General features: G+C 38.3%; 1 protein-coding gene across 2 annotated transcripts in view; it reads right to left on the bottom strand.

The window, feature by feature from the left end:
• Positions 1-6,443: 6,443 nt before the first annotated feature.
• The window catches only part of LOC101863298 (spliceosome-associated protein CWC27 homolog), a 13,697-nt gene continuing 8,376 nt past the window's right edge, over positions 6,444-11,764 (bottom strand). For both annotated transcript variants that reach the window (XM_005108893.3, XM_035972529.1), the window contains exons 9-10: positions 9,139-9,385; positions 6,444-6,852 (exon numbers count right to left, since the gene is read on the bottom strand). In XM_005108893.3, the coding sequence (XP_005108950.1) occupies positions 6,699-6,852; positions 9,139-9,385 (401 nt within the window). In that variant the 3' untranslated portion in view covers positions 6,444-6,698. The remainder of the gene's footprint in view (positions 6,853-9,138; positions 9,386-11,764) is intronic.

Genomic DNA, 11,764 nt, shown 5'->3' with positions numbered 1-11,764 from the left:
AACACACACACACACACACACACACACACACAGAGACACACACACACACAGAGACACACACAGACACACACACACACATGTATGACACACACATTCACTTATGTATAGCACACTGGTACAACCACAATGTGTAAGTGACGATATTTATGGTACTGCATTCGAAAATGTAATGTTTAGGCTTTCTAACCTTATAAGAAAAAACTAATACTACAACTAATTCGATTTATTTGCAATTATTGACATTAGTATACCCTACTGGCAATTACTATTTTATACTAAGCATCGGTTATCATGAAGTATACATAAATGCAATTAGCCCATAAGAATAAAAACTAGCCTAGACATTTTCTACTTACAATTCGCACTCGTCATATAGATCTAGGCCTAGGCTACTTTGCCAATTTGTAAATTTGACCACAAAGGTTTGATGCCGATCGTATTTGGTTTTTCTGTTTTTTTATTTTTCGTATTTTCCTCAAATTGATTTATCGTGTTGATCGCTAAAATATGAAAACAGCATAATGAACGATTGGCCTATACTGTAGATCTAGTCACTAATTTAAAGCAATCGTTGCTGACACAGTTCGGTCAAACAGTTGGCCTTATTGCATAATATGCAGCCAAGAAGATCCACACGAAGACTCGTTATTATGCTTTTAGCGGCTTTTGTGGGTACCTAATACTGCAGCCGCTATGGCAATACTCGAGCGAGGCGTTTGGCCTTGCAGAGACGCCGCACCAATGCTTGAAGTCACATTGTGTCACGTGACTGAGACGGCCAACCAGTGAAACAGCGGTGGCGTCTTTTTCTACCGGCGTGAGCCAGAGAGACGGGGAATAACTCGATCGATGACTGGCTTGGTAGTAGAGTAGGAGTAGGCCCAAAATATATTTACGGTCTCTGGGTAGGCCTGTGGCCTGTATTATTAGATCTAGCTCGTTCACTTTCGTCTGGCCTAGCCGCTGTTAAAACGGAATTTTTTTTTAAACGCTCTGTTTAATCTTTCTGGGTCTTTGCATGCCGGTCTAAAAGTGGAGTGACCAACAAAATCTAAAAGCCCATTCATAAAATGTCACTGCAAACTGCAAACTAAGGTTCCAACACGTTTTCTTTGATGTAAGCTTAAAGTAAGGGATTGACAACAGAAACCTAGAACATTTAAAAGTTGACATATTTTCCTCAACACCACACTTTAACTTTAACGTTCGCCAAAGAAACGCGATTCAAGAGACGAGGTGAATAATTTCGAGACTCGAGACGTCAAGTCATCAAGACAGCCTGAGGATGAAATCTTAGAGATACAAACAAGCTTACACTGAAAGGTGGGGTGGTGTCGCTGTTTCAAAATAAACAATTTGTATGCATCCAAAGAGTGGTTTTTACTAGAGCCCAAAGAGAACAACTTTTTTAGAACAGGATCAAGATTTTTTTTTAAAACATATCTTTGTTTGGTCACTGGTCACTGGCCCGCACAAGTGCCATGTAAAGTTTCATGGGGGTAGGCCTAGGTAAATTCCTGAATGAGCTACAATTTTTTTTTAACGCGGTCAGACGAAAGTGAACAAATTATAGGCCTATATAGCGTAGATGGTATATTATTATGTCTTGGGTAGAAGCAAGGAAGTTACAAGGTCCTTGGGTAGAAGAAGCCACAGAATTCTACAGCTCCTTGGCTTTCTCAGTTTCAGACCTACAGCCCGCACGACTGGCCTCGGCATTGGACTCGGAGGCCTACCGCGTTCCCGGAGGGTCAATGCGAAAAGCGGCGATAGACTAGTGCGTTGGTGCGGGTGATAATACCAATACCAAAAAAGCCTAAAATATATGAATTAAATGACTTAAGACCAGTCGCTCTTACATCCATTGCTTTCAAGTGCCTTGAAAAATTGATCCTCTCTAATATTCTAGGCTGTGTTCATGGAAATCTAGATCCATTCCAGTTTGCATACAAACAAGAGAGGAACGTAGAAGATGCTGTACTTGTTTTTTGTGACTCTATACTGAAACTTTGAAACACCTTGAAACATCTGAAACGTATACGACGGTACTTTTTGTAGATTTTTTTCCTCAGCATTTAATACAATTCAACCGCATATTGTCATTGAATAACTTCTGGGTCTGAGAGTTAGTCATCATATCGCAGCATGGGTCCTGGAATTTTTGACAGGTAGACCACAATATGTGAAGCGAAACAACACAAAATCTGACACAATTCTTTGTAACACCGGCGGTCCTCAGGGGTGTGTTTTGTCACCAGTTTTGTATACTATATATACCAACGATCATAGAAGTATAATATATAAAACAACACGCTTAATTAAGTTTGCAGATGACTCCGCTATTATTGGATTAATAAACCTTGATGAAAAAAGAGTATTTCGAAGAAATATGTAGGTTTTTTAAATGGTGCAACTCAAATTTTCTAAAAGTGAACCTCTCAAAAACAAAGGAAATGATTTTTGATTTTAGAAGAGAAAAACCAACAATCCCACCACTCGTAATTGAACAAGAAACTACTGAAATCACGGATTCATACAAATATCTTGGCCTTACAATAGACAACAAATTTACATGGCAAAACCACGTAAACAATATCGTTAAAAATGTAAATCAGAGGCTGTACTTTCTGAGGAAACTAAAGTCTTTCAATCTGAAACTGAATCCATCCATCCTTCAGATTTTCTACACTACCACAATAGAAACTTTGATAAATTTTGGTATCACATGCTATGGTAACAATCTGGGAAGGCAGCACATTATAAAACTAAACAAGTTGATAAGAAAGGCATCAAGAACAATTGGTAGAGACCTAATTAGTAACTTTGAATATCTGCACAAGACAAACTTTCTACCACTGACATCTGAATTTCAACTATCGACCTGCAGTAAACGATACATTTCCAAAAAAGCAAGAACAGACAGATGAGATATATATAGAAATTCATTCGTACCAACTGCAGTGAGGTTACTGAGCACACAGTGCTACAAATGAGAGAGAGAGAGAGAGAGAGAGAGAGAGAGAGAGAGAGAGAGAGAGAGAGATCTGAATGTTTTACGGAGCGGGTTGTCCCAGCCCGTGAGACATATATTTACTTGGCCTAATGTCCTGTCTTGTTGTGCGTTTGCGTGAGTGCACCTTTAAGTCTAACTTTTGTAACGTCTACTGCCATTGTTAACGACCAAGACAAATTTCTCCCTGCGAGATAAATAAAGATTGTCATTGTCATTGTCAAACGTATTATAATAATCTTTACTCTTTGCAACATTCCCAATGGCTCCATTGTTTGATAAAATGAATCGAACTTGAAGACATCTCTGTCTTTAAATATATTCATTTTATCAATATCAGCAGCTCTAGAAGAAGCTGAACTTGTTGCAGTTGCTCTCTTTTTTTTTGGAGCTGGTGTGCCACAACATGATGGAGGTAGTTCTGAAAGTGAAAGTATTGTTTGAGAATCTGTGGGCACCATAAATCTTCCAGCCCGTGTCAAAGGTACATCAGGTTTGAAGTGCTGAGAGCAAAGTCATATATATATGACAAACTTTCTACCACTGACATCTGAATTTCAACTATCGACCCGCAGTAAACGATACATTTCCAAAAAAGCAAGAACAGACAGAACACCCAAGAGGACTGAATTGAACAATGAAAAGGCTAGGACTATCTTTGGTCGAATTCAAGTGATAATTTGGTTATTTCCCTTGCTAGAAGAAGATCTAAAGTTAATGCTTATATGGGTGAGGGATTTTGTTCCTTGAGTATGTGTTCAATTTTTCAATCCATCAAAAGTTGTTCTCATGTCTGCTGGTGTTTCATGTTTGACAGGTGTCCCTGGTTTTAGTGATGTGGCAGTATCAGAGGTCCAGATGTCCTTAAAATTATTTTTTTAAAACGTTTTTCTTTCCTCTGTAGTCTATCTAGATCTAGACATACAGCAGAAAGTTACAGAGATTATATTTTTTTGGTTGTTTTTTTTTCTGACTGATACTGATGTGTATTGTTTTCTTTCCACACAACAAATTACTGATACTGATATGTTCTGTTAAAAATTTTTCTATACATAAAACATAAAAGTCCTTGTTGAAAAAGTGCAAAACATGTCGCAAATGGTGTTACAGTAACTTGCATAATTTTTGCATAATTTTGCATTTTTGGGGGCATAATTTGGCTATCTAAATTTGCATAATTCTGCGGGGACAAGTTGTAAGGGAAACAAGTGCGTGGAGGTAATGAATACGGAAAGGCAGGGCCAAATGGAGGGGGTTACTGGAATACATGGGGTAATTAGTACCTTACGTTGTATATTTAAGGTCCTTGAAATATGGCTGGTCGATGTTAAGGCCAGTGAGAATTTTGTGAGACCCCAAGTTCCAAATACACATTGATTCTCTTTGGTTGAGTTTTTCTTTAGTTGGACATTGGACTATTTCAATACCCTGAAGCTGCAAATCGGAGGCTCCATTGTGACCAGGACTGTTGAAATGTTGGCCAACTGGTGTGCATTAGTTTTTCTGGACTTAATACCAATAACGAATAATAAAATAATAATAAAATAAAATTTTCATTTCCTGTTCATGGATGCTTTACAGCGGAGATTGTTTTTACAATGGGAAACACTCACAACATCATTAAAGTGTCAAAGAATCCTTCAGCACCTAGAGAGTCGAAATAGCAATACAACTATTTGGCAGGTTAATCCTCAACACAAGCATAGTAGAAACGTTTACTCTCAATCAATACCAGTACTAGTACTAGGAATGTGTACATGATGTTTTAATAAGAGTTTCACGGCACTAACAACACAATAAGACCATATAAGTGCAGAAGAAAAGAGGTGTGTTACACAAAAAAGGAGGAGAGATCAGGACGATAGATGTTTGATAGGAAACAAGGAGCAGACCACACCAGAGCACCCGCCAACCACCCATGTGTACATTATTTTTTCAGGCAAAAATGTAAACACAAAGATATCATCAGTATTATAAATACTTTTATTCACACAAAAAATGTAAGTCAATAATGAAAGAAATACCGTACAGAAGCAAAAAACATCTCCTTACACAAATTTTCAACTTAAAAAAATTTGAACCATTCTATTTTTGACACTGTTCTGATACAGAGAATCAGAGAGTGAGGGAAATCCCCATCTTTGAGACAATAAATTAACAGGTACTGTCAAAACTGGGAGAATAAATCAGACTCCACTTCAATCATCTATTAAAGGTAACAGCCCAGATCTCTTTTCTTTTGCGGAGAGGGATGACAAAAACACATACAAACTGCTCTTGTCATTGGCTTAAAAAAACCCCTAAAATGGTTCACAATGAGAAAATAAGGACAATTAAAAGGTTGTACTAATACTATTGTACAGTAAAACACTGATGATTCTGAAACTATGTTGGTGAGCTTTGATGTCTTGCAAATAATAATGCACTGACACTGTCTCTCACATTATTTAAAGAAATCAAATCAAAATAGAATTGGTGACCTCATCCAATCTACTGGAATTTTGGAACACACATCATTTATTTTTACACATATAACAACCCCCACCCATTACATAAAGAACCATGAAGCTAAAATTCAGAGTGCTTTCATTAGACAGAGCTTCACACTATAAAACAATCACATTTGAACTCATAACATATTTTATTCTCACAGCCTCAACTATGACCTTCTTTAACATCCAGTTAGAACTAAAAAAAAAATCAATTAAGCTGAAATTTCCTTCAACTTCAAATATACTCCAAACACAAAAAAACGTAATGCTAAATCCTCAGACCATAACTGGTCGCTTTTAAGCACAAGGGGGATATCCCGAAAAATGCTGTATTGAGAAAATGGAAGGTAAAGTTTTTGCCCCTCATTCAGTTTCTTTAAAAGACAAGGTGAGTTTTCTCTACAACCAAACAAAATATACACACCAATGAAACTAAACTTCGCCTATAGGCAGGGTATTGCCCACTTTTGGCGAAGGTCAAGATTTCTGGTAACCCCCGAAATCTGGGTTAGCCCGCATGTCCTTAAAAGCGACCAATTAAAACAACCTATCAGTGAATTGGCTTTCCTTTCGTTACTTTCAAGTCCAAAGCATGTTTCTATCACCTCTCCCAGGCATGGCCATCAGTACCATTTACAGGAAAAACGTGGCAAGAGGCTCCGTCCCCACTCTGGTTTGGTCATAGCAAGATTTGGATTATGTGAGCATCTTTCTAAAACGCGTCTCCGAAGCGGAAAGTCCGGGTTTCGGACACAGATTTTTTTGTCCTTCTCCTGCCCACCCAGCAGTAAAGGGTACCTCACTTTGAGTGTGGGAAGTAAAGCCGGCGTGGAAAGGAACTGGCCACCCTACCACAATATGCCGAAGGCCCAGGAAGTTGTCTCATTAACAAGGCAATCCCCAATGTCTAGATCAGATGCGGAACAAATTTTTACTTTTACTTTCTAAAAACTAGGCTTTGAGTGATACATGCGCACAGGGAATGCTGTACAGATATTGGCCAAAAGCAGCATCAAATCAGCAAAGATCCAGGAAAAATATAGCTTGTTAGGGAAGAGTGGTTGAAATAAAAACTGGATAAAATTACCATCGTTTCACATTAGAAGTAGAAGGTGTCAGATCAGTCTTGGCCACAATGAGCGAATCAACGATCTCAGAGTGATTTCCATGTTGTGAAATAACAAAACCACTCCCGATTACTTTTGTTTACTTTTCTTCTTACTAGACTCCCTTCTGCGCTGAGTCAAAGGATTTCTGGGATCATAAATCTCATATCTATCGCTGTCTGTCACATTAGCATCCAGAACTTTTTTATTCCCTGATTCGTCAAACTGCAGCTTGTGCTTCATCCTGTTGACAAGAGGAAAAAAAAGTAAAATTAAATACAGTAGAACTCAGATTCAATGAGCTCGGCTTCAACAAGAGCTCAGATTCAACGAAAGGAGATGAATTGCCAGGTGTTTTTTTTCTTTTTAAAAATTACTAAAAATATCCCGGATTCAACGAACACTTAAATCAGCAAGCTCGAAATCAACGAGGTCACTTCCAGGGTGAACAGTCCCCGCAGATGTGGCTTCGCTCATTTCTCTCCCACAATGAATTTTATCTATTCCCGGACATCATCCATTGCACTTGCATCGTGAACCATTATTCACTTAGCTGATTGCATGCGACCAATCAGCGGCCTTCTTCCACACCAACACATGCATTGTTGGCACGCGCATGTGTCTACTCCAGTGTGTGCGGTCCGGGCGCGGAATGTCGCAGATACAAATACATCAGTCTTTTTTTCCCCCTGGCAACTGACCACTATTACAATGATAAACTAGTCTTTGACCCAGATCTACGTAATGAATTGTGTGCTGGTCTATGGAATCAAAAGTTACCGTATGCTAGGCCCTACACAGCAACACAACTTTTTGGCAAACAATGGAGATGACACAGGTGGTGTGCATTTGAACGAATCAGTCTTTTTTTTTGCACAGCTCATAATATGCAGGCATTTCAGGCACCATTTGTTATTTCTCTTTATACATTACTTGCTCAATGTCTGTAATCATCAACACAAAACCTCATGTTCGCTATAATGATCACTCAGATTCAACGAGATTTTAGGTCAGGCCCGGCGACCTCGTTGAATCTGAGTTCCACTGAACACAAATACACAAACATTTGAGTCTACAAAATTTGGCAACATACAAAGGCACAAAAAATAAATTCAGCTCATTTGACGCAGCCACTGTTGTGTCCAGACGTATCTCCATACCTGTTATATTACTATTATAAAATAGACAGGGGGTCTGGGTATGAAGATAATAAAGGCATTGAGCTAATCAGATATCTTCAAGTATGTACATTGGAGAAATATGTAGGTGCCTATTGGATTCATTCAAAAGCCGCACAGACACTAAGAAACAAGACCAAAAATAAAAGAACAGTGGAATCCTGTTATAACGAGAGGGAGGGGACCGGTGCGAAATGTCCGTTATAGCAGGATTCTCGTTACAAGGGATCCAGTAATAAATTCAAAGGAAATAGTAAAGTAGGCCTAATCTATGAGTTTGGAGTTCTGTTTATTCCTTTTTGTATTTCCCCTGATGATGATTTGTTCAACGTGATCTCTAGGTCTTCCTTGATCAAAAATCGAATTAGGTTTCTTTCTCTAGCACTAGCAATGTTGACAGCTTTGCGTTGGCGATCAGAAAGAAGAGGCTCAGGCTCTAGGCTAATTCGCCCGCTGTGTCGTCCCACCCCACCACACCCTGTGGTGCGTTGCATCTGCTTGCGCACGTCACACATTCACTCCATCTATCACAGCATTGTGACCTCTCCATCTCGCACCAGAGAAGTGAGAGGCATGGTATGCCTAGACAATCTAGACTGGGCTGGCCTATCACGCGATGCGTTCTGCTTGTCTGATGCCACTCCCTCCCCACTCATTCGCTCCGGCCTTCATTGTTGGTTCGCGTGGGCTCTCCCATTCTTAATTTCGCTGGATCACCAACATCTTTCTCAACTGGCAAGGTTTTATAATATGTTTAATTGGTCTGTGCGCTGTGTAGAGCAGCAGCAATATTCCGTTATAACCGACTCGCGTGACGGTCTGATTGCGCAATAGCAGTATTTTATTTACAAAGATAAAGAAGGAGAAAAAAACGCTGTTTTAGAATAGTGTCTTTATAACAGACTTCTCGTTTTTTCGGGACTCGTTATAAGTGGACTCCACTGTATTTGCAAAAAACTAAAGCTTTTTTTAAAGAATCTATGGATTTTGTATTTTGAGATTTGTCCAGTACTTATCATACCATTAACATAACAAAGGTGAATTCATTCAAAAGGAAGGATTTTATTTTTGAGTTCCAAAAAGCTGTCACTTCTACAAATGCAAAGGCTATTTGGTTCCAGTATTTAACATTAGGGAAACTTAAAAAATACTTTTTACTTTTATTGATTTCTTCCGGACTCTCTCCTTTCATTATTGGGTTGGGTTTGTTTTTTTTAAAGCAGGAAGGGTTTAAAAGTCTGAAATCAAAGGAAATCTGAAACATTTACATCTCTGTATATATTTGTAACTTTAATAGTTTGGAATAGGCTTTTACATGATATCACCACCACAAAAAGCCAGACTAAACTCACCACGAAATATCCCCACTGTCATCAAGAGTACTGTTGTCATCCTCCTTTTTCTCTTCTTCACCCTCGGAGTCGGAATAGCCCGTAGACAGTTGCTTGGCTGACGTCAGTTTGGATTGAAACTTGGCAAGCAAAGCTAGAGTCTGTTCTTCCCTGCCTTCACCCTTTTTACTTTGCTTTTTCTTCAAAGTCATAAATTTCTGTCGTTCTTGTTTGAATGACTCCAAGAAATCTGAGGTGCCTTCTTTGCCTAGTAAAAAATAAATCAATAAATACTTATTAAAAGTATACTGGACATGCAAGCAACCTAAAGGAAAATGATTTTTTGTAACAACAAGCACAATGATATGATATTAAAAAATCTGTTCTGTTTTTCCTTCAATCAGTTCAACGTTAAGTGCAACTTGACGGGGTAATTTTATAGTTTCAATTTTTCAATTTCATGATCAATTAAAAATATACAAAATTGACAACTTCCATTAAAATCTCCCTTACAAGCAAACATTTAGGGTACAATGGTTTCAGTGACAATGGCTTTCATAAATAAAAAAAATAAATATGTGTCATGGGCATTAATGATTAAGCTCATACATCACGTACATGCCTAACATTCATTTTCAGAAAAGTGGAAAAAAGTAGCCCATAATCCTTTTCCACCACAATCACCCAAAATTTTGTACAGGATGTTCTTCTTACACATCTTAGAAATACCAGTGGTAATTACTGTTGTGAAATATAAGTATTGAGACAAAAAAGAGATTTAACTAATTTGGCTGATACGTGGTTAGAGTAGGTACCGCAGGCGAGCCGTTTTCAAGGCAGACAGCTACGGCTGGAGCCAGATTTGGACAACTTCATCCAACTATTAGCTGGTTTTAATTTTTGTAAACACTAATAAAAATTATACCACTGTTTTCTGTGTCTTTCCTTCTCCATGGTGAACGAGAAACTGATACTTATGATTGCATATTTAGTTTTTAATTGACTAAAGTTTAACACGTGAAAACTCGGCCGTCTCGCAATTTTGCGCGCTTAGATTTGGGGGGGGGGGGGGGGGGGGGTACTTGTTTTAAATTTCGATTTCTCAGTCGTGAATCATCGAATTTTCTTGCGGTTTGAAACATAAAAATCTGGGATTTCAGGAGAATTTCCAGGGAATGTGTTTATGTTTTTATTCCGAGCCGAAAGCTTGAGTGGTACGATGTAAAGACGAAGAAAACATTTTAAAATATGAAATTCGACACAAATCGGGCTATCCGTGCCAGAATCATATTCCCAGACATCTCTACCATCAAGTTTATGTGTTTAGAAAAGCCAACTACGTTCCACGAAGTAGAAATATTACTTTTTCTGAAGTGGGGTAGCAACCACTTTCGGGAGATCGTCATTCTGCCATTGCAGCTGTTCCATTGCCCATTTCCACCCCCTCTGACCTAACCCAACCAGCAGACGATTATAATGATGGTTCAGTAAAAGAAACATTCGATAGATTTGTTTATGACGTCAATTTATGTAAGTATTATCATAATTTTCTTTTAGGATACTTATGAATATCGTGTTTTGAAAAATAAGACTAATCGGCCACCACTTGCCGTATGGTTGGATTGTTAATGTTTGGTGGGAATCACGCCGACCTACATTTTCCCCACCTCATAGTGAATTAATTGCGATCTATTCAAATGTATCGCTTCGTGGTGGTATTTTTGCTGTCTTTTCAACTAAGAACATCTTATTTATTCTAAATGCATCGAAATCTAAGCATCTCTGGTCGACAAAGTGAAAAAATAAAGCCGCGAAGAGTTGAACTGGGAGTTCTATTTATAGTAACATGTCATCACACACTACTAAACACTCGGAAGGGGGTTACCGGGTGTTAGTGTTACCGATGGAAATGTTCGTAGATCTATTGTATTGTTTGGCATTTAATTCGGTAACAAAAAAGGCTAGATCTACGTTCTTGATTGGTGGATATTCAATTATTGAATCAACCAGCCTTTTTACGTATTCTTAGGCTTAGTTAGACCTCGATGTCACCTGATAGGCTAATTGGAGAATGCCCCCCCCCCCCCCCCCCACACTCTTTCTTCCATCCACTTACTGGACACACGATGATACATTGTATTTCCCCAGCCACTGGTTTCTTTCTCAGCTAAAATGATAAATATATCTAGAACTAGATCTAGATCTATATTATACAAGATGAACCACGGTAGAACAGTATGTTGATTTAATTCCAATTTTTAAACCCCCTGAGCAGAAATCTTAATTTTCTGAACCAATATTGATGACTTTTTTCACATTATTTTCCATATCTGAAATGATTGGAAGGTTTTTTTCTTTCTATAAACTGATTCACTGTACAGAGCCTGAAAAGAGCTTTTATTTGATATATAATGCAACCTAGTAGCACAATGTGTTGATTTTATATGAATTTTTTTCCAGTCGGCAGACATTATAATTTTCACTCAATAATGGCAGGTTTTTGGGCATTAGGGCCCTATTATGGAGTGTTATGAGAGGTTTTAGTAAACAATTTTCATTTGGCCCCGTAGAGCTTGCATTGAGCTTTAATTTGATGTATGATTTATCCCTGTAGCTTAATTTGTTCACTTGTTGTGATGCTTTTTGC

Source organism: Aplysia californica, unplaced genomic scaffold, assembly GCF_000002075.1.
Source record: "Aplysia californica isolate F4 #8 unplaced genomic scaffold, AplCal3.0 scaffold00731, whole genome shotgun sequence".
In the NCBI taxonomy this organism is placed as follows: Eukaryota; Metazoa; Mollusca; class Gastropoda; order Aplysiida; family Aplysiidae; genus Aplysia; species Aplysia californica.
Note: the sequence above shows the minus strand (reverse complement) of the source record. Positions and strands in the feature narration are given on the sequence as shown.